The 23633-nt window shown below is 41.9% G+C and overlaps 1 protein-coding gene across 1 annotated transcript; it reads right to left on the bottom strand.

Moving 5' to 3' along the window:
- Nucleotides 1–201: 201 nt before the first annotated feature.
- Nucleotides 202–21817, bottom strand: LOC106751101 (transmembrane protease serine 9-like). Its single transcript, XM_014631883.1, has 5 exons — nucleotides 21790–21817; nucleotides 10509–10692; nucleotides 3602–3906; nucleotides 2398–2549; nucleotides 202–372 (listed from the first exon to the last, which is right to left on the bottom strand). The coding sequence occupies exons 1-5, from the start codon at nucleotides 21815–21817 to the stop codon at nucleotides 202–204; spliced, it is 840 nt and encodes a 279-aa protein (XP_014487369.1).
- Nucleotides 21818–23633: the final 1816 nt, after the last annotated feature.

The following is a 23633-nucleotide window of genomic DNA, read 5'->3' as shown; positions in this document are numbered from 1 at the left end:
TTCGAGAGAGACGAGGAACATCGTCAACTTCAGGTAGTTGCCCCAATCGTCATGGCGGCCGAACGGTTTCGGGGCGAATTCGGTCGAATGTGCAATAGTGCATGCGGACAAATTCACGATTACGTTAGGGACGAAGGAGCGAGAGGGGACGTGGAGACGTCGAGAGAATGTAACTTCGCAGTTCTTCCGTGTAGCCGCAGTTCACCGACGAGACCTCACCTCTTGCGTGATCCAAGAAATGTAGTCCGACGTACGCGTGTAAATGCCAGGAAGCCGCGGTCTGCTACAGCCTATGCCGGTGGAGACCACTCCTACGACCATTGCGCTACCGCCAGGACGGCTTCCGACCATCAAGGGCCCGCCGCTGTCGGCCTGGAATAAAGTGCAGGATGTGCAGTCGTCTCCGCGCGTCCCGTAAGCTTCCGAGGTTATGGTAAACGACGCGGTGCAAATTCCACTTGCTCTAATATGGAGGCGTGCAGGGCCGCGGGAGTATCCATTATGGTGAGTCTCGGTATCGTTTCGCGCGCGGATCGTAAATCTCGCCGCTGGAAATTCTCAAGATGGAAACGGGCTTTTACCGGCGGGAGACGTTTATCGTCACCCCGGTTTATTTCGGCACGGTGCGTTAATATCGCTCGAACAGTTCCCGCGTTCCATCGATCGCGCGCTTTTTTCCTTCATTGAAAATCAAGATCAGAAAGAACATTTCGGATTGTTTAATTTGACAAAATATACTAGTCTGAAGGAGAAATTTATATCGAAAAGAGGCGATCTCGGTTTTCAGCACGGTATTGCTGATTATGTTAAGAGATATTCGCGAATATCAGGAAGAAACAAATATCCCTCGATCTAAGCATTGATATTCACAAATATATCGTGAAAATCAATTCCCCTCGTCCTAAGCGTACTAATGCAACTTTTCAAAATGCTGATGTAATTTTTTTAAGCCGCGTTGCATATCCGATATAAGATATGTCGAAATCAATTTTTTGCTAGCTGCGACTTCCCGTAGCTCTCGCGAGCGAGCGCAAACGAGACGAATAAGAAATCTAGCACATCTCAATTCCCATCGGAACCTTCAGCGATATTGTACTTTCGGTATTCCCTACCTCCTTGATATATTTCGAAGCGATACGTTTGTTCTCGATTGTTTTCCCGGGGATATCTCCGACTGGAGGAAATAGAAATCGCTGATAAGGATGCGGCGGAGACGGGAGGGAAACTTATCGGGGACAAGATCGAAGGTGGTGCTTTCATTTTTGTTTCGATGGACGCCGACTTGGTAATGCCGTTGCGGAACTCCCGCGGGAGTCACTTTTGCAGGAAATGGCATTAATTTCATTGACCACGCGAACTTAATGCTCTCCTAGTAGATAAGAAGCGTTGTTCATCCTTACGCAGACTAAGGAAACAGAAAGTTAAACGTGACCGGCTTCCAGACTGTCTCCTGACAACCATTTCTTAGAACACGAAGAGAAAAGCATTACTTTTATACATATGCATATTATAATACATATGCGTGTATACTTTCTTATATTCATCCTCGATATTTTTATGGTACACGAGAATTTATATGTATTTTTCATATTTCTATGATATACGAATTTATGTTTATCTTTAATATTTTCGTGATATTGGGTGGACAACATAAAATCGTTCGGTTTGTTCGAGTGAAATTAAAGGCGGATATTTATTTAAAAAGAAAATATCCTGTTGGAACACACCGTCCTTACTGTTGACAAATTGCGGACGTTTCTCACCGATTACTGCTTTTAATCGGTCCAACTCAGAGCGGGATTTAATCGGATCAAGTCGATAATAACCGCCGGACTTATGTCGCAATTTAATATTTAGCCAAATTTATGCTTAACAGTCTCTAACTCCCTTAAAAAAAGGGAAGAAGAAAAGAAGAAGATTGGCTTTTTCCTCCTGCGACAAGTGTACTTAATATCAAGGGTATCAAGTAAACGTCGCTTAAAAAGTCCCTCATAATTCAGCCGGCAATTAAGGTGAAGCCGATACCGGTGCTCTTCGTCTCTTTAGCGAGCGTCACCGCTATTTTTCCAATCCCTGTCACAATTTCGCATAAATATCGATCGACGTTAGAGGTCCGGGGAGCGAGGCCGATGCAATTATATACGATCCAATTATCGGGGACCGGTATCATCCGACATGGTCGGCTATCATGCCTGAGCAGCATTGTACGCGCATTACCACGGTACCGCGGATATTTATTGAAATTCGCGTCGTGCCCGGCCGGCGAACCGTGAATTCCGTGATCGGCCGATTGACAAGCGCGGGCAGCGATGCGCGAAAAAGCAAAAACGGCCGACGCCACGGGCGTTCCGTACGGCGCCGTAGGTGCAACGATCGCGACGGACTTTTTTTACTTACCCAGCAAGAATCCTTCCCTCCTTCCTCGTAGCCGGCGCACATTTGCGCCGAGCCGACGCGGGTCGACCTGCCCTGGCTCGCGTACCACTCGCTGCACACGGCGTTCGTCACCACGCGGACCTCCACCTTCCGCAGCACATCCGCCCTCTTGTCTGGAACGTAACGTTAACGATGGAATGTCTCGATAATACATCGCAATCAAGTTTCCGCGGGCGAGCCACCGTTTGCGCTCCGGTCGTCCTCGGGCGAACCCTAATGTTTTGGAGCGCTATAAACATGTACATTCCGATTTCAAGGCAAAAATGATATTTGCGATGGACCCTGCGTTATCCGCGGATAAACGATTGGAAACAAATGTCGAGATTAGAGTGTACTTATTTTTCTCCGGAAATAAGTTCACCACGTTCCGTTTTATCGCCAAGATGACCCCTGGCCACTTTTATTGATTCCGCGCGAATTGGTATACGCGTCGAGCTCCCACGCATGCGGAAACTTCGGTAATTACGGAAACTTCGGCGTGTGTATCGTCGCCCCGATCGTTATCGTGCCGAGATTTATCGAAACTTCAGGCTTACCGATGTATCTCAAGTATTTATGAAGACCCTCGCTATTTGTAACTTGTTGGACGATCGAGCAGAATTGCTTCGCGTTACCGCCGCGCGTTCGCAGAGATTTATACGTCACACGCACGACACGTGATGCAATCACGGTACGCATACAAAATGCGGGGGTACGGTGTATTTCTCGAGATGTGGCAAATTACTAATAATTTAACAGCGGAAGTTGGGAGCGTTCGAGTGCGTTTGAATACCGTCGGCGTTCGATTCCGACGGGAAACTTCACAAAAGTGGAGTTCGATCGGAATATCCACTGCCGCGCCGAGAATATTCCAATTTCGTTCACTAAAAAAAAACGTGAATTTCCACATTATTTCTGTCTCGACTCGGAAAATCCGTGTTTGGGACGAGAATGTATTCCCCAATTAACATCATAGCGGGATAACCGATTCTGGGAGACTGTCTTTCAGCGAACAACCCGACCAGGCTCGGGATTTCGGGGTATCCTCGCGATAGCTCGAAACGTGGCCATTTAGACCGTATTTGCGGATGTGTCAAAGGCTGAGTTAAACGAGTAACGATCTCTAATCTCGATCGGCATGTATATGTAATAGCATTGAAAGAGAGAAGGGCAATTATTTACTCACATCTGGATCTATCCTCGCCGAGCCAGCCCCATCCCGCCACGATGGCGTGCTCACCGCCGAAGGCGCTATACCCTGGTTTTCCTGTGGCCACAGGTAAACACGCGGGTTTCACGCTTTCCGACCAAGCGATCGGTCTGGCTAGTTCCAACAGCGCAATATCGTCTACATACTTGCCGCACCTGTGACCGGGATGCAACACCGCGTTTATGATGCTTTCGTGTCTTGCGGCCGGCACTTCCGGAGCCTTTAAATTATGCTCGCCCAGCGTCACTCGCAATTGTCCTACCGGAATCTTGCTCGTGCCGCTGAAATAAAAATGGCAGTGTGTTCAACTTGTGAACGATACGCCGTGCTATTTGCAAATGCTGTCGATACGAACTGAATAGAAGAAAAGAAAGGCAAAAATATATGTGTGTGTGTGTGTGTGTGGGGTTACCGGAATAACGGCACGTAAGAATTCAGTAAAAAGATTTGAGACGAGCAATGTACGTATCTGGTATTCGTACGACCTCGAAATGTCTGCGACTTACGCTCCCCGCAGAATCTATACGGCCCGTAAAAACGGCGAGTGAAAAAAAAAGAAACGATATTCAACCCTCGCTTTCTACGCGAGTCACGAAACTCGACGCACACACATACGTACACACACGCGTGTGGCGGGGATCTTCTTCTCCTTTTCACTTCTCTTAACGTGCAAGGAGTCCGAAACCGGTATTCATAGCCTGATCTTATATTTAAGATCGTCTTAAGTTCATCTTCAGATGCTCCGTAGAGAACTGTAAACGCTCCGCCAATGAAACGATCCGTGCAGCATTCATCTGAAGATGAATTTAACGTAGTTGATCCGTAAATTAATATAATTATAGAGGAGAAAGTGATATGGTCCCATTTATATTTTGTACAATAACTTTATTAATATTTTAAATTGAAAACTTAAAGATTACATTCGTTAAAATGTTGTTCAATCAATTTCCCCAAAATGAATAGACTTTTAAACTTAACTTGAATTACTGAAATAACTTGAACACCTATAAAGGTCATAATTTCCACCTTCTTTTCTATTAAATGTTTAATATTTCGTCTGTTACAAAAAATCACGTATAATCGTGTACAATTAATAACAATGTATCGGAACTTTTTCGCTTAGAATAACCTCTAGAACGCCACTCTAAATATCACCCTAAGTTAGACACCGACGCGAGACCGCGAGTGATTATCGAAAATCCGCGAGAAACCACCCAGCCGTCGATATCCACCCTCCGTGAATCTCCAACCCCTCTTTCCCTCCCGCCTCCGCCCCGCACTCTTTTATATTAACTAAGCGGGCGAATCCTACCTATTTCGCAGTTTCTTTCTCTGAGACGTCGGCAATTATTTAACCGGGATTTTTGTCCCGCCCGAACGCGACGCGTCTACGAAGCTTCCTCGAATACCTGAACCGGTCCGAGTGGCTTCAGTTAATTAATCGGTCTACGGTGCCTCTGAATAATTAACAAAATTACGACGCTCCCTCCGCGAAACTATCCGTCCCAACGGCCGAGCGCCCCCGCGTCTCGCTGCTGTATTTCACGAGTCCCTGTCGTCCCACTTTCGTCAGCGGCAACCCCTTCCGCGTCCTCTTCCGCTCTCGCCCTTTCACCTCTCTCTTTCTCTCTCTCTCTCTCTCTCGCGCGCGCACGCTCACTCGTTCTCTCTTACACGCGCGGAGTTTATCTCGGAGCGTTTTCTAAGTTTCCAGGACCTGTTTCGTCGCCGCTCCTTACAAAGCCGCCTTAATGGACCTTTCCATCGTCGTCGAGTCCCCCGCTATTGTTACGCGGCTCGCGGATTATACGGTTTACTTTCAATGCATCTCCGACACTCCCTCCTCGACGTCGTCGCGCCCTTCCAATTAAAATGCGCGAGCGCTCAGGCGTTGTAGACGACGACGACGACAGCGGCAGGCGAGGAGTTCGCTTGCGAGGAGATGCACGAGCGCTGCCGCGGCAACTCGATTTGTCGAAGCACAGCGTCGATTGTGTTAACCGCTCGCTTCGGAATGGAGATCGGCGTTTTGTGCGCTTGGCTTGCGAAAAATCGCCTGCTTCTAAATGGGTCGCCAGATTTCGCATTAAAATCGAGGTCGCGCGCGCTTCCTGGTCGTTGGCCCTTCGCGCGTCCGCGTAATATACGCGTTCTCTGGGACACCTCATTATCATAACTCATTAGGACATGTAACTCATCTACAAAATAACGCGACCGCGCGCGCGAACTCCAAAATGTAACTTTGCTTCGCAACGAGCGGGATATTAACGCGAGTTCATTAGTTGCTATTAAATGTTTCCTAATGTCCACAAATAGAAATATGTGCGTTATTAATTATGACGCTTTAAGCGCGCGACAGATTCGGACACTGATCGACCGAAGCATCTTGTCAAATTTTAACAGCGTATTAGTCGAAACACGATCTACGCGTATATAAAATTAGGAAAAGATTTACCGTGCCAAAACGGAGATAATTGAAGTTAAGTTGGCGCTATTAACATGTATCACAGGTAAGAAAACGACTTTTGATCTCAAGCTTTTAATTTTAGTGAGAAACTGCTCTTACGATTTTAATGAAAAATGACAAGACGATTTGTCGAACTCTTTCGTATTGTATTAACCATTACCTTTCTAACAGTATTATTACGGGCCAACTACCTTAATTTTGCGTGTGTTCGCCATCGCTAAGAAGTAAAAATTAGACCTGCTGTTGTTTTATTTATTTATTTTTTTTTTCGAGAACAATGGAGGGAAATATAGAAACAGAAGGAAAAAAGGAGATTTATATATGAATCAAAACGCAATTTATGTGAAGTTGAATCGGCTTGGTGCGCTGGCGTATTAATTAAAGGTTCGTTTAATAGCTCAACATTGTGCCAATTAGGTACATGTGCATTCTGCTCGCATTATGAGAACAATGCGCGCCATTCAGCTACGATAGAATGAATCTTCCTTTTTTCCACGTGCTGGTGGTCTCGTTAAAAATTAATTGGACGTCGACTCGGTAAATCGATCGGAATTAATTTTGGTCCGGTTCGTTAAATCGCGCAGCGACTCTCCCGGCGGCCCGGCTATATCGGCATCGGGACGCGCCCGTGAATTACGCAACGTCGCACGGAGAATGACGTTAGCAATAAGGTACCGCTGAACATTAATTTACCGTGCGATATCGCCGAACGGGAAATATCGACGCCGCGTCGCTAGTCTGCCAGTTCTTGTATTACTATGCGAGGGCGTAATTCGTACCTGCTCGCGTGACGATTAATCAGCCATATTATTCGCACCGCGCGTTGTATTAATGGTAATTGGCCGTCGCGTCATCAGTCCGACGCGTTATTGTTTGTTTAATCATTCGCTGATCCGACGAGTGCCGTTTTATATTCGCTCAAGTGGCCGAGCGGTTATACACGCGAGATATCGTAAATACACGAACGATATTAGATCGAGTCGATCTCGTTAGAAGAGTTTGACGGTAAAAGTCGGTGAAAGAAGCCCCGATTTGTGACCCTGGCATGTGATTAAGTAATACATTTGGGAGTCGTTTAAACTGATTCATTTATTTACTTACTTATTTATTTAAACGGGGAGTACCCTTTGGTTTACAAATAAAAAAGGGAAACAGGAAAAAGAAAATACATATGAATAATCGCAAGAAATACATAAGAATATATAAATTAACATAAGAATAAATAAGTAGCACCAGCAAAATATATTCAATAAATGAAATCAAGATGAGAGGGAACGAGTTAAGCAACATCTAAAAGCACTAGTTGAGTTGTGAAAGATGTCAATGGAGTGCGAAAATTCATTATCCAATACACAAATCCGGTTAATTGAGTTAAAACGACCATAATTTATACGATGATATTCAATATAAAAGATCTTGCCTGAGCAAACCACTCTAGATGGCGCATATAAACAGAAAGCCCGAAGAATTTCAGGACAAAGTATTAATTTGATAAACGGCCATTTTTAATCTTATTACATTATTCTATTACATTCGAGAATAATATTTATCACAAAGGTAATTCAAGAAACAAGTATCGAGGTTATGTAAACTTTGTTATACGAATGGTTGTTCCCTTCTCATTAAATTAAGGAAGTTCGTTTGAAAAAATTCAGACATTGGGTATAATTGATATAATAATTTACTTTTGAACTTTCTATAAATTAATTATTATAATTTTTATTTATCGATTAATTTTTATTATTTATCGAAAATTATTATAATTTCATTTATCGATATTTATTATCGTATGTATTGTTAAACAAACTTTTTTGCTGCGAAAGCGTAAAATTTGCTGTTCCTGCAAGTTATGTTTCTCCGTGCGCTTGAAAATCATTGATTTTATTTAGAATATTTCTTCTTTAAGCCCCATTACATTTCGAGAGTAATATTTGTAGTCATTGATTTTATTAGGGCTAACATTTCTCTTCCCACTCAGCATAATAGGGAATTTGCGTAACAATATCTCTACAGTCCAATCGCACTCATCGTAGCACACCCACCCTAATTGGAATCTCCAGGAATGTCCAATAAAGTCCGTCACGCGCGAACCTCGTCTCGATTTTTCTTAGTGCGCGGGAGATAACGAGAGACCGTCGGGAATCCAGTCGCCATAAATTCGACGCAACAAGGTGTTAGATATCGTCGGCGAGCGTTGCGCCGTTTCTTCTCGAAAGGCGTAAACGACTGTCGGAGTATGCGACGGGGGAGGGAAAGGGCAAAAAGTACGGAATAGAATAGAATAGAGCGCGCGGGCGGACTGAGAGTGAAGTGAGACGAGAGGAAGGGAGAGAGAGAGAGAGAGAGAAAGCGGACATGGTCGCCTTCATTTTCACGCCTCCCTCACGCCTTGTTGCAACGTTTTCCATGCGTTTTGCATGGCTGCTAGCAATTACCGAGTGGTCTGTAATCTACACGCAATCATGGTTTACAACGCCAAAGCTCGGCGCTGTGAATCCTCCCTACGGCCGCTCGACGCCCCCGAACGGCCCCTATCGCCCTCTCCATCCCATCCCTCTGTAATCTGTCCAGTGACCGAAAGGGATACGCAATATCTGCATGTTTTGTTGCCCAGTCGACTATGGGTCCGTTCGCCCGTTTAATTATATCTACACGAAAGCTGTCCCGCATACATTGCCACGGCCGCGCAAATTCGTCTGCCACGCGGTGATAGTGATTGTCGCCCGTTTAATTCATGACGTGATCATTGCTATTTATTATTCCGTTCGTTCACTTTGACGAGGCGTTGTCCAGAGTGCCGTCTGCGCATTCGATCTGTCGTTCAGTGACGCGCGACGAAAATTTTTGCCGACAGTCTGATATATGGGGCAGTGTTCATAGTCAAATTTTATATTTCAGATAATTTGTTTTCATGGAATGAAAGAGAAAGAGAGCGAGAGAGAGAGAGAGAGAGAGAGAGAGAGAGGGAGAGAGAGAGGGAGGGAGGGAGGGAGGGAGAGAGAATATCGCATACGTAAAACGGAACATTTACTTTTCCATGAGTCTCATAAAATATTCATTTTTCCACTTATGAAATCTGCGCACACGTGTAACATACGCACGTATTCTGATATTTTTAGTTATTTATATATTTTCTCATAGCAGTTTATCTGGGAACATTTTTTATTCGCGGAACGTTGATCGCAAATCCGGATAACTGTAATCGGTCACTCGATAATTTTACGTCGGAATTTCAGCTTATTTTTCATCGCACAGTGTCCATATATGTGTGTTACAACATATCTTATAATTAATGTGCGTGTTTTGTTATAGACAGGCTGAATATATTGTTTAACCAGCAATGTGGAATTCAACGGAAAAATAGTTTGTTGTGAGAGATTCATGCTTGTTTTTATTTAAAGTTTCGCGCTTGACACATGTTAGCGTAATAAAAATCATACATGGACGTGTATATGTTGCATTTGTTCGCTATATTTATACAACAGATAGGCAAATGGTTCTGTGATGCTGGTTAAATTTTGGGACAGCTTTATATCGATTTTTTATTCTTGTCTGCGTATTAAGTTTTCTTTTTTCCATTCAAAGTGTATGATCACTTTGAAGACAATCGTTATATTCGCTACAACTTTGGAAATTTCAACGTTAGGTACTTTAATAACAAAGTGTGAAAAAATATGCGTCAAAATAAACTTGAAAAGTTTAATAAACAATAGAATGCAGTAAAATATTCCTGATGATATTAAGCAGAATATTTTGTACGTAATCAAACTTCTAAGATAATAATTGGGTTCCACAGCCTCCGGCGGATTTAACGAGATTTGATATGCGAACATATTATTAAAAGTTGTCAAGAAATTTATAAGTTCAGATCGACCTTTGAAATTAAAGCCTACTTTACGAGGGACTTAGTCTTTGTAGAGTTTATATACTCCGCTAATGAAGATGCGCCTTTCGAGAAATTGTTAAAGTGTAAGTAAAACTACAGATGTGATATATCGTATTTTGTTACCAAAACATTAATCATTTACGTAGACGTAATATTAACTTTCTTTCGACGCGCAAATTTATCATGGAAGCTGGAGTTAATTAAAAGTCAAGAAAATACGTCCCGATGTAGAATGTAAAATTATGATTATATAATACGAATATGATATACGAACATGAGATTCATATATTTATATTTAATGCTACTTTAGCCCAATTTTAATTTAACATGTGCTAGAATAAATACTAATTTAACGATTAAAATTGACTCAAGCTCAAATACTTCCTCAAAAATATTTAAAACCGTTTAAAGAACCTGTTTTCAAAAATATTAGCGGTTCGTTTTTTAATTGAAACACGTCAATTTTTCCGAAATCGGAACTCGCAATTCAAACGTAAAGAAATACCCAAATAATCGCACATTTTACTTACGAGCATAAACAATGAGCTGCGGTTAATACGAATCTCTCATTCAGGATGGCGCCGCCGCAAAAGTGTCCGCCTTTCCTTGTGATGCTCACAAGCCATGGAAATTCGCGCGGCGCAGCTTCTTGACCTCCGACAATTCGCGCCGATCGTATTCCACTTTCGCTTCTACCGCACGGAACATCTGCCACTGTCAAACACGAATATCCACGTTAATGCTCGATAACGATTGATTGCCCCGGCAATCTCGTTGCGAAGCATAACCGCGACCGTCCGTTATCCGGACTCGCCTGTGTCGTGTCGTGTCGTTGACGACGCGATCTTAGGTGTTCGGCTTGATCTCGCTTTTTCTTTCGGTTCTCGGTTCCATTCTTTATATCTTCCATTTTATATTTTCTACTTATCTTATTATGTAAGCTATTTTTTATGTATAGAGGATGTCTTAAACCTTACGACTTTAATTTTAAATTTTAATTTTAAATTTGTAGTAAATGGTTATATTGAAAGCCCCGGGGGCACATCCATACGCTATCTTCCGAATATTGACTTTAATTTTACCGAGAGGTTCTCTGAGCAATTTAAAGTTGATTTTTCTTCAACAAAAACGTCTAGGCGTTAATAGTTTCCGAGATACAAGCGGTTGAAAAAGCGAAATTCTTCTCGCAGATCAAATTTCAAACGACTAAATTATTATAACAACAATGACACAGAAAATGATTTTCTTCGATCAATTTCAAGCAAGAATTTACTTCAATAGAGGTTTATTTTAGGTCTTGGTTGAAGATATGCTATGTTGAAAATTGAGAAGTTGCCGTGAGCAATCCTTTTCGACATTTTCGATGAGGAAAAATTGTCTCCAAATTGCTCAGAGAAGCTCTAGGTAAAATTAAAATCGCCAGGTTTGATATATATACACCCGATATACTACCATGTATACTTTGTAAATTCTACTTTTTACTGACGAAATGAAATTGCACATTGGATTCGTGCAAGTAATTTAGTATCGATGGACGCGTGAAACATCGAATTACTATCGGCTACGTGATCGTCAAATCTAATGCCAAGATCATTCAGAACCGCACGGAATTATCATCTGAGCTCTTATTGACGAGAGCATACTGGCGGGATATATCGATCGTCCTTAGCATTCGATGATTAATGTTTGCGACGTATTCTCAATAGATCGAGCGACTTACCATGCTAAAGGAACGTCGGAAGATGAGCAAGTAATATCGTGGCTACTGTTAAGCATGATGGACAAATAAATCCCACCAATCGTAAGATATGTCGAATAATATGTGAACGGATGAAGTTTCTCTAAAAGATTCTCAAAATTGACAAATCCGATTCATTGTTCGTTCGATTCACTATCAGAATAAATATTCAAAAAGGGTCGCAATTTAGCGATTTTGTTGAGAAATTTATATATAAATTATGGGGAAAATAATTGAAAGTGATTTCCAGTGGGGACTACTTTGGAAATCGAGATGTTATAAAACGAATTTATATATATACGATATACTCATATATAGAGAGTTTTTCATATCGCCCTACAATATCTCCCAAACTGAAGAAAATTCGTGAAGTGTGATCTTTTTCTGAATATTTGCTACTATTAGATTTTCATATATAATAATAATAATAACAATAATAAAATATATGGAGTTCTAATTCGAGTACAAACTGAAGAAATTCGTCAGACGCATACGTGCGCCCATAACATTCGAGAAGTTAAGTAAGCTTATCGCTATTTTTCACAGTCCACATGTAGAGATTATCGAAGATTAAGATAGTATTCACTCATGAAAAAATTGATCTATAAAAGAAAGCGATATTTATGACTGTTGTAGGCATTTTAAAGAATCAAGAGGAAAGTCTTGATGTGATATCGACTCTTTTGTTAGAGAGATTTCAACGAACTCGCCCTTTATTGATGGAAAGATGAGAAACTTTATGGTTAAATCCGCTTCGTTTGTGGCTCAGCCACAGTTATGAGCATTTAATTTAAAAACGCAACACGAAAGGAGAACATCAGCGTATTAAATCGATTAAAAAGATCTTAAGAAGAAGCGATTACGTCGATAAAATTTTACGCTGATATCAAAGATAAAAGAGAACAAGAGAGGAAAATAGAGAAATTTCTCTCTCTCTCTCTCTCTCTTTCTCCCTTCTCTCTTTCTTTCTCTCCCTTCTCTTTTTCTTTCTCATTCACTATAACGTTTCACGGAACGCGATAAATATAACTGCTTTAAAATAGTAAATAGTAAAGTTGCGTTCGATCATATTCAACGAATATAGATGGTTGCTGCGTTCCACCGCAGGCAATTATCATAAATTATTATTATTAATTAACAATAATTAAATAATAGTGCCAATTACACAGAATTGTAATTAAATCGATCATTGCATTACAGAAGCATGAAAATGTTTCCGTAACGTTTATCACCGAAGACTCTTCTATTGGCACGAATTATCACAAATGAGACGAAACACAAATATCTTTATGCGCGCAATTTTAAAACTTTGACGTTATTGTTCTTTATAATTTGATTTTTACTTATTCATTTTTCCAATTTAATATGTATTTATGGTACATTTACTGATAATCACTTGCTCTTTCTGTTTTCATAATTTTGATATAGTTTATGTTCGTTATGTACGATTTGTCTATAATTCGTGTACATTAAAAGATTTTCCCGTAAGTAAACATTATTATTCTCATAATTTTTTTATATTTCCGATCATCGTGTAAAGTTTTACAATGCCTTTCCGCGGAAGGAAATAGTTAATTTTCCCGACTCGATCATAAAAAAGTTAATTTGTACGACCAGTACCGGGTCCGATCCAATCATACGTTCGTACGTACACATATGAAGGATACGAGCGATCGGTCCGATTAATCCGCATCCGCGATACACTGGATGAGGAGCGCGCTCCCGACAGTCGGACGCGTTACGAATCCTTCCTCATCTTCGAATGAACTCGTCGGGAGCGGCGAAATTACGTTCTTAAAATCCGCCTTAGCGGCAGCGGCGGTCCGATCGACGCGGCGCAACGTCTGTTAACGGCGTTGCATTTAATTGAAACCTGAATCGCCGCGCATCGGAATGTTAACCGATTCGAGCGAATCCCCTCTGCTGGCGGCACGACGTTGGGCTGGCGTCGCGCGAATTTAATGCCCTGAGCAGATAGGGACAGATACGGTGGATCTGTCACCGCAATCCCTGCGACACCCCCTGTACGCGCCAAACCACCCCGTTCTCTCTCCCTACCTATCCCTCTCTCTCTCTATCTGTCTATCTATCCAACTCCCCCCCTCTCTCTCTCTCTCTTCAGTCCCCTTCGAACCACCCACGAGTTAGACCCCCTCTCGTTTCACGCCCCGACTGATTAATTGGACCTCTACGTCTGCACCACCGCGTTTCCCATCCCCGCCGCTCTTCCACAACGGGCGAGGAAAGGACGTCGAAGCGAGCGGTCGAAGCCGGGGAGGCGGCATAGAATTCGAAGTCGCCTCTATTCCGAAACGCGTAATAGATATGTCAAAAGCAGTTCGGGGACGCGATCATGATAATACGGCCGATGCCGCCTCGGTTCGGCGACCGGGCACCCCGTTTATATCCTTCGTCGGGTTAGATCGCGCCTCTGGCGAGGGTGTTGAAAAAAGAGCTCGCAGCCAGCGAGTTTTTCGAAGGGAAGCCTGGCTATGGTGGTAAATCGAGGTATCTTGGCAGCTGTAACCGCGGCGCGCTTGTTGTGCCGGTAAAGTGGATCTAACCGGAAACGTAATGCGCGAGAAACGGCGCCGCCGCTGTCGCTTGGCGACGAATATCGCACGATTCGCATTTGTAACAGGTTCACGCGACAAGTGCCAGTCGATATCAAGCTGCATGGTAGTGTCGCGAGGTCGAATATATAAAAGTTGGTTATCAAAATAATCGCGACTATACTCGCGATGACGCGATACTACTAATAGCTTCCCGCTTATTTAGAAAAAAATGTTTAGATAAAATCAAGTAAAATAAGATAAAATAAAGTTGGAAACGATTAATTAAAATTTATATTTTACATATATTACATACAGCATGTTATATAACCCTTTTGTCTCTCCTTTTCTTTTTCTTTTTCATTGTTTTATGTTATAACATTGCGTGTACACAATATTGTATTGATGTAAATATGAAGTGTTAATAAGTTGCAATATGTAATACAGAGGGGAGGGAAGGTAAATTTCTAGCATTTTATTTTATTTTATATTTTTATATTTTACTTTATAGATTATAGTGAGATATACGTTATAGATATGAGTGGGATTAAGCTCTGCACGATATTGATTCTTTGCCAACGATAAGATAAATCTGGAGACAGCCATGGACATCCGTCTGAACAATTTCGGGCTTAATATCTCACCGAGGAAATCAACGAGATAAAAAACGTCATACAGATTACTCACTGAGTAATTATATCGAGTGTTTTCTCTTTCTCTCTGTCCTTAGACCGATTCAAACAGGCACAAATCCTAAACCTATACCGTAGCGAATTTAACTCGACGTTGTACGAAACACGTTAAGAGCGAAATTTTCCGATTTTATCGATCCGTATGAAAAGCAAGAATAACTCACCTATAATTTGTTGTCTACGAAATCCAGTAGATTCTCTTTTCGTGCGCACCACAGACAATTTTGTTCTCTTTCGAGTGCGCGGAGCGTTTCAACGGATTACATGCGCGGTATATGTTAAATTAAAAAATGAAGAAATAGAGATAATAATGTGAAGTAGAAATTTGAGACACTGGAGGAGTGCAACATTCGATTGATATGTAAGAAAATAATAGTTACACAATATTTCTACTTTATTGCGAACAAATTGTGTCACTTGTTCCCTCCCTGAATTAATATATATTTATCTAAATCGCTAAATAATAATTAGTTACATGATATTTCTACTTTATCATGAAAATACACTTAAGGTTTTCATGTATTTTTATATATCATTCATATTTTTGAGGTAGAAGGTCTTTTCCTTTCTGTATTAGAAGGTCTTTTCCCTGGGCAACCCGGAGCGGGCGAAGAACCCATCCAACACCGTCCGTTACGAGTTTGACACTGAACGGTCGTTGACAAAAGTCTTGAGTCACCGAGCTACGTCGAGGTCGCGTACTTGCTAAACCTCCGGCCTTCGGCAAGGCTGTCTACCTATTTTTCTATTCCGCACGCGCCTACCTTCCGCCTACGTAGCGGCAGCTTGTCAGCGCCGAAAACGCAATTACTTTATCAAGCGGCCTTCGGTCGCCCGTGTCGTTCCTCAAACGAGTCTATTTCCTCGATGGTGAGCCTCCTACTGTCACTATGGGAGGCCGTTTCTCCTCCCTTTTTTCCGTTTTTCTCTTCCTTTTCGTCAACGGTGAAATATAATTTTGCAATTTCGTTATTGCGTTTGCGTAGCGGCCGTGTATTCGGGCGATCGTAACTGCAACGTAATTTGTGCGGCACGTACGTAATTTGTTTACCGACCAAAATAACGGGAGTAGCGTCCGCGAGTCCGAGCACTTCATGCGAAGAATATTTTTCCGCGTAATACCGATAATTTACATATCGCTGAGTTTAAAACGAGTCAAGCGAATTTCGGGAAAATATTTTAATAATGTTCGGGATGTATTTGCGCAAATATAAATAACGGCACGCGAAGCCGGGCGTGAATCTTTGAACAGCGATACAATTCACTTAATGGACAGCAGATGCCGCGCACGACTTGTGACAGTAATTCGAGCGACAATAATTATCGCGATTTTATTCAGCAGGCGCGTTGGGATGGGCGCGCGACGAACGTAAAAGATTAATTATTTATATTTAATTTGTTGTAACGCCCTTGCCACTCTCGCGTAAGCTTGCGGCAGATTATCCAGTCACAAGGCATAAAATTAACGCCAATAACGATCAATGCGATTGCTTGGCGAAGGAACGGCCGCCAGGCAGCTGTCAATCTCATGAATAAACCACTTTGCTTCGCTCTCACGCATAATATAGAGCCTAAATATTTGATGGGTACGACTATTATATATACATAAATATATATATGTATGTATATATGTATATTGGTATTAAAATAAACAATTAACCTCATTAAATTTCGTTCAGCCAACCGGCGCTTTGTCCGCGGCAAAGAGCGCATTTGTAAACGAGGCGATGACACAATCTATACACTGTGCATTATGCACCGGGACGCGCTGTTCAAATAATCTATCAACGCGCTGTCTCCGGCACGGGCAGCTTTTTGGAACGTAAATCAACACGGGAGACAATTTTTTGCGGCGCGTTAATTTTATCATTTTTTTTTCCGAGCGCATGCATTTTATTCCCGATCGCTTCGGTGGCCAGTTGACCGACGAATTTTGACACGCGAAATGAAATATTTACCCACCTGTACCTACTTGTTTGAATAAGTGGAAATTTGATCGATATTAAAAAAGATAAAGTTGTAAAGGGTGCCAGACCCGCCGTGAAATATGTTTTAGCGAGGTAATTGCGAATTTTTTAAGACCCGTCTCCGAAGTGCTCGTAGATAATTTCAGGACACTTTTGTAGTACATATATGCATATTTTTATATCAAATGTTTATATTAGTGTATATAAATGTGCGTGTGTAAATGCAGTACAGTATTTGCGGTAATTTATGGGCTTTTATTGCGCGAGGGAATGAACGAGAAATCAAACTAAATCTAATCTATGCACAATGCAAGTAAATATGTATAATTTAGAGAGAGAGTGAGTGAGAGAGGGAGAGAACGAGTAAAACAATTTATCTGCAAGTCAAATGAATTGCAAATAGAATTACAATTACACTATTAACAAGCTATGTTAACTACCGTAGTGATAGTTTGATTGATGCGGTGTTGTTCAATATATCAGTATTTAATCGCTTATTTAACGCTTATTACATGAAATATGGAGAATTCAATAATAGAGTTTTAAAGTTCTAAAGCTTTAATCAACGTTATAAAATACAAAATATGTTAAACGTCAATCGAAGAAAGATCAATTTGAATGTACGAACACGGCTTTTATTTACCGCGCAATTTGTCAAAAATTCGAAAGTATCAGTCCGACATTCGTTACACTTGATCTCGTTGTATATTAGAGATAATCGAGTTTCCCGTGCATGAAACACATTTCAAAGTCTCCGAGCTGAGTTTTCATTTTTAATCGTTAATGTGACGAGTTAAATATCTTACTAATAACATGTAAAGAAAGAAAGCACTATTTATCTACTATATAACTCAAGCATAGGAACCGAGAAAAATAAGTCTTGCAAATACTTGATTGCTCACGGGAGGCTCCTCTAATATTGCCTCCCGCCTTCGCCCTCCCTCATTCATTCTCTCTCGCTAAGTCACTCCCGAATATTGGCTGGGGAGAGCAACGACGCGCGGCGGGGTGTACGCCGCGAATGTGCGCCACGCTAACGGCGAACACTAAATTCGGTTTATTAACTTCCGGTGTTCCGTGCAGCGCGGAATCCGTAAGCTTCTATTCCGAATTCAGCATCGACTTCCGCACGGGGTCTGGCGGTGCCTCCGCGCCGCCGGTTAAATGGACGGTCCGATGGAAAAGCTCGAGCCGCCGAGCGGGGAGTGCGCGTCGCGCCGCCGGGCAACGAGCCGCTGCATAAAATGCATCTAATATTATGCGCCCGCTGTTCCAAGCAATGTCGGGAAGTACAGTTCGGCATTTCCCGCGCCGATTTGCCGTGAGAGTCGTCGATTTGCGAGCGCTGCCTCGCCAGCTATCGCCGTGGCGCTCCCTCACTTAACGTTTCCCCTTTTACGGTAGCTAAACCGACGTTTACGTTTACAAATGCGCCCGTCGAATGGCGCGCGCGAGCGCGTTAAAGTCTCAGAATAATAGACCGGGCTGTGTGACATCGCGACGCTCCATCTTGGCGCGAGCGCGCCTCGTAAACGACGCGATAATCTCGTTACAGATCGCCGTCGTAGAGCGCGAAAGTAAAGTCGCGTTTGGATAAACGACCGCGCAATTTAGCGCTAACTTTATGATACGTGCGTTCCATTTGTCGACCGACGGCTCGTGCGCGATATCCCGGAGAGGAGATCGGGATACGTGTTTTCTCGGGAATTAATTATGGAAGCTTAAATGTTGAATTAGCGGAAGTTCATTGTGGAAAGATGTTTATGGAGAATTGCCGATATATTTCGGAACAGTGTATCTAATTCAAGAATTATTCGGTAAAGTCTCATCCGAGATGTTCGAATCTATTGACAATAGGCTTTTAGTGCACTCTATGTACAGGATGTTCTGCGAGGAAACCAGCAAGCCTGTATTTTAGAGATGATTTTAAGCAAACCTGCTCGGATACATACGAATGCGTTACAGGTCGTTTCGGTTCAGTTCGTCCATCGAAATATGGACAATTTTATTAATATTGTAACAGGCGAAAAATTACCAGATTTAATATTTATGTATTTATCAGATTATTTCCTATAAAAAATGTAATTTCTTATCTTACTTTAGACAAACATACTTGTATATATATATATATATATATACATGTAGTTTTCTTTATGTTTATGAAACATTATCCCCTCTGCAGTTTAATGCAGTTTTACATCGAGCGTAAAAATAGATATAAGCATTAATACACTACATCGTAAATTGGTTTCTTGAAACGATATCACGTATCGGATATGATCTGATAATATTTAAAATAGAATTTTCCAACGTCGTTAAGACATTCATTGTTAATATTGATTAGATGAAATCGTTAAGATTTGCGGGGAATTAGTCCACTCGAAAGAAAGATTTCTAGCACCTAGGGACGGGTGCAAGATAGTTGCGAACACGATCTATTTGAAGTTGAAATAACACGGTAATTCGAACTTCTGGGAATAATAATAAAGTGAAGTATGCCGCATAATACGCCACGCGGTAAATAAGTTCTCGAAAAATTAATTGCAACAGGAATAGTTGGCGAGCTTCTCCGAGTTTCGCGAGCGAACTGACTAATACAGAGTTTGCTATAGATGTTGTAGTTTGATAAAGTAAGTTTACTACCTAAACTTTGAGAACCACAGAAGGGGCTTTAGGTTCCCACTTCACGGATAGCTACGAAAATAAGTGCGCGGAAGCACCCGCGTGGTAGTGGTGTGTACACACTTTATGAACATTTCGTTATTACTATTACAGGGCGTAATAAGGCGTGCGGTGTCAGGTTTCGAGTTATATGGCGCGGCATGAAGTAACAGTCACGTGAGCGAAAAGTAAGAAACGTGACGTGTGGAGAATTGAAGATGCAAAAGACACCATAAGTATACAATTTACATGATAATAAGCTCCATTATCTTACATAACGGTAAATTCACCGTTATGAAAAGAACCCTATAATTTGCGACAAAGTGAAATTTCCAACAGCAACGCCGCAGTTTTACGCGTGAAAGTTACTTTATATGATCACTTGAGTCGCTCAGTTTCTAATTGGTTTTAACTCTGGGCTGATTATAATCAATATTTTTGGATTAATTAGGCGAATAACTATTCATCTGCTTTTTAAGCGACGTCATCACTGAATAGAAACATTTTGCTTCTTTGCGAGGATATTTTTTAAACCTTCATCGATGAATGTTTCAGGGTCGTATTAATAGTCGTTACTTGAAACTTGCCCACGTGACATGCTCAGCTTTTAAGATAGATGTGAGTTTTTCACTGGAGTTGTCTTTACGTATCGAATATATTTAACATATTTGTAATTACGATTTAATTGAAAACCTTTATCTAATTTTAAATTCAAATCTGGGTGTCTTATTTAAAGCAATAAATATCTCGTAACTTTAAGTCTAGAATCGACTGAACGACACTTTGACGAATTTGTTTAGTTTTGAATTTAAAACATTAATTATTAACAAAGTTATCGTACAAAATGTAAATGGGGACCGTAATGTCACCTTTTCCTCTATATGATTTCAAACGACACACTCTCAAATCCAACTCTAAATTCAGATCTGAGTACTTCGCACGAGACGAGTCTCAAGTGTCAACAAATGACGGACCTCAGCGTCCGAGAAAATGGCGCGCGTCTTCCGCTCACATCGAAGATCAGAATCTTACCGCTTTCCACGTATTCCACGTTTCCCGATGACGCGACGTTACGTCCGCGCTGGAAAACGCGGCGGGGGGCCGTCCGACGGTGCGACAATAATAAATTCGCGTATTCGCGGAGCATCGCGTATACTCACAGTTATTGTACTCAGCTCGGATCCGCGTGAGAACCTCGAAGAATAGAGCGAGTGCGAACGCGGCGACTCCCAGATGCACTCGGGCGACCATCTCGCGTCAGGTCCGCTGAGCCTTTGTCAGAGAACGATCAAAAAGTGTCGCAGTCTCGTCGATGCCGGCGCTTCTTTATACGCCGTTCGACCCGCGCTCGACCGCATCTTTCTCGTTTCGATTTCGTTCTCTGTCACCGCCTATCGCCGCCCCCGCCGTCGCTTTTCGCGACGGGTGGCGTCGCGAGGCCGTGAACTTCGCAGCCGACGACGCCGACGACGTGGCTCGTGGCCATCGATACACGTCATCGCCCGCGTGCTCGTTCACGGCGGAAATCCGACGATAAAGCCCGACGGCCTTGGCGTGATTTTCCAGGAGAGCGCCGAGGAGACGGCGGGCCGATGGGCTCGTCAGGAATTTCATAACGATTTCATAACGGGACGCGCACGGCTGTATGCGCTTTCCGAAACATTCCTTAGAACGATTGAACGAGATCGAGTTATATGTATCAGAGGCTTGACCATATTTCCTTTGTTAACCTTCTATCGAGCGCAACACGCACGTGGTGAATTATAATGGCGACGCAGATAATGTGCACATAATGACAACAACGGGCGCAGTACGGTTGAAAGGTACGTTTCATAATTAGTGTTTTAGAAGGGCATCTCTACTAACGTTTCCTTTCATTATTTTACTACCCTATCATTTATCTTAACTTTTATTTATTTTATCGTCGAAACGTTTCGATTGTACTGTGTATTGTTGTTATCCTTAGCCGAAATGACAAAGTAATTAAATACAAAATAATACTTTTTTATAATAAAATGACTTTCCTTGAAAGTAACTTTTTATATAAAGAACAAATACATTTACTGAAAACTGAAAATATTGTGTCTGTCAAATCGGTTGCTTCCGACAGAAGGTTAATAGCAACTGAGCACTTCTTGTCATGTTCACACCTGTCATCCGTCAAGTTATCCATCATTTCCTATGATCATTCAGCTAATTACCTGATTCGGCGTCCGTAAAGCGACTCATCTTGCGAGCCGATGAAATCGTCGGCGATCCAACGAATTCTCGCAAACCCCTGATATTTTTCATTGTATTTCACGTCTCGGAACTTGCCAGCGGGGTTCTATAAATTTCGCATCGGTTGTATCCATGCTCACAGCGCGCTACGCAAAGTTGGGTATTGTCTCGATCTCCAGCGTGCGCGACCGTATAATTACAATGTTTATCTATGATTAATAGAACACGGGACAACACGTAGAACAAACGCGCAAACTCTAGTCGCTACGACAGTTACGATTTTAATCGACGACTATTTAAAGAGCATCGCAGCCGAAACGTTTCCCCAATTTCTGTTACAGCTATATTAACTGCGGAATCTGGTCGTGAGAGATCTGAGTCGAAATTTTAGCCTTAGGTTAAACTTTTAATTCTATAACACAGTAGGAATTCTAAGATGGTAAAATAGGCTCACACATATACACGTACAATTTCAATTTTAATAATATAATTTATATCTATTTTGAGATTATAATATTGTCTTAAATTTCCGTTTTCGATGTTTCCAGCGTCAAAATAAATTGTTTCGAAGTAGTATTAAAATTCTTCTTCTACAAAATTATGGGATTTTTGCATCTATGTCAAATTTTAATTTGTCGCTTTATATATTGAGAAATTTGCGCTCGACGACGCTTTTGGGCAACGAGTATGTATTGGGCGTTGCAGTGCGCAGCGGCGTCGGAGATTGTGATGATGATCATTGCAATCATGCATTTGTATATATTGCCATTATGGATGAAATGCACGTACACAGTGGCCCGAGATCTTCGAATCCGGCTCGGCGCCGGTTACAGCGGCGAATAAACATGGTCATCGTGTGTAATCATAGTCCCCACGTGCATACGTTCTGTACGACGTCGCCTGTCATCGGCAAACGGCAATCGGATTATGTATCTACGAGTAATCGCTGTGACAGGTGGGCAGGATAATCAGGAAACGGGAGCTGTCGTCCACGAGAGTTCCGCAATAGGCTGCTGTAACACCGCCAGGATAGCATAATTATTCCCGGTAGGGCTCGAATTTCGATTACTATTTCTACCTTAGCGGTGCAGCCGCAATTTTCGAGTGTACACCGTAATTTAGATGTCAAGTGGCTATCGCTGTCAACCCCGTCACGAAGGGAGGAGAGGGAAAGGGATACCGCGGAAACCAACGTAAATCGTAGACGAGGGATGCAGTCGAGTAGCGACTTATTTTTTCATAGACACTGAGAGGAAAAATATCTTAAGTATGAAAAAATATTTATTTGATGAATACTATATATATATAATTCTCACTGAGAACAAATTTTTTCAATACAATGTTGTAACTTATACATATGTAACTTATAATATGTGATAAAATATATGCATATATTTTAACGTACATATAATTAGAAAAGTGTGCAAAGTGTGCAAAAAAGGAGAAGGAGGGAAAGAGAGATAATAGGCAAAATTAAGCCTTCCTCGAAGCGCAAGAAAGTGGCGGAATATTGTATGTCATGAAAGGGATCTGCCACGGCCGATGCATACAAAGGGAGTATAATTAATCGACCGCATTTCCCGTCGGTAAATCAGAATTTATCGCGCGGCCATCTCGGCGAACCTTCGACTTCTTACTTCGTAGCCGTCTGCCTAGTTACCAGATCTCCAAGGACGCCGATGGAATCTTACGAAGGTCGACGCGACTCTAGGAGGAATCATTTTGGACCTCTATCTCCCCGTACCGTCACTAACGATATCCGATGAATGTCAATGTAGAAGGAGAAAAAAAAAGAAACAGATTGCCCGCACGGCAGGGATCAATT

This window comes from Dinoponera quadriceps, unplaced genomic scaffold, assembly GCF_001313825.1.
Source record: "Dinoponera quadriceps isolate SergipeBrazil2010 unplaced genomic scaffold, ASM131382v1 scaffold7286, whole genome shotgun sequence".
Taxonomy (NCBI): Eukaryota; Metazoa; Arthropoda; class Insecta; order Hymenoptera; family Formicidae; genus Dinoponera; species Dinoponera quadriceps.
The sequence above is the reverse complement of the archived record's forward strand: the minus strand, read 5'-3'. Positions and strand labels throughout refer to the sequence as shown.

What these genes read in the sequence shown, in the direction of transcription:
- LOC106751101 (XM_014631883.1), bottom strand. Translation starts at nt 21,817, where the DNA reads ATGAGTCGCTTTACGGACGCCGAATCAG. An exon ending in CGGCGAGGATAGATCCAGAT is followed by an intron (nt 2,550 to 3,601) that starts GTGAGTAAATAA and finishes GTTACGTTCCAG; the next exon opens with ACAAGAGGGCGGATGTGCTG. An exon ending in GAGGGAAGGATTCTTGCTGG is followed by an intron (nt 373 to 2,397) that starts GTAAGTAAAAAA and finishes ACTTTATTCCAG; the next exon opens with GCCGACAGCGGCGGGCCCTT.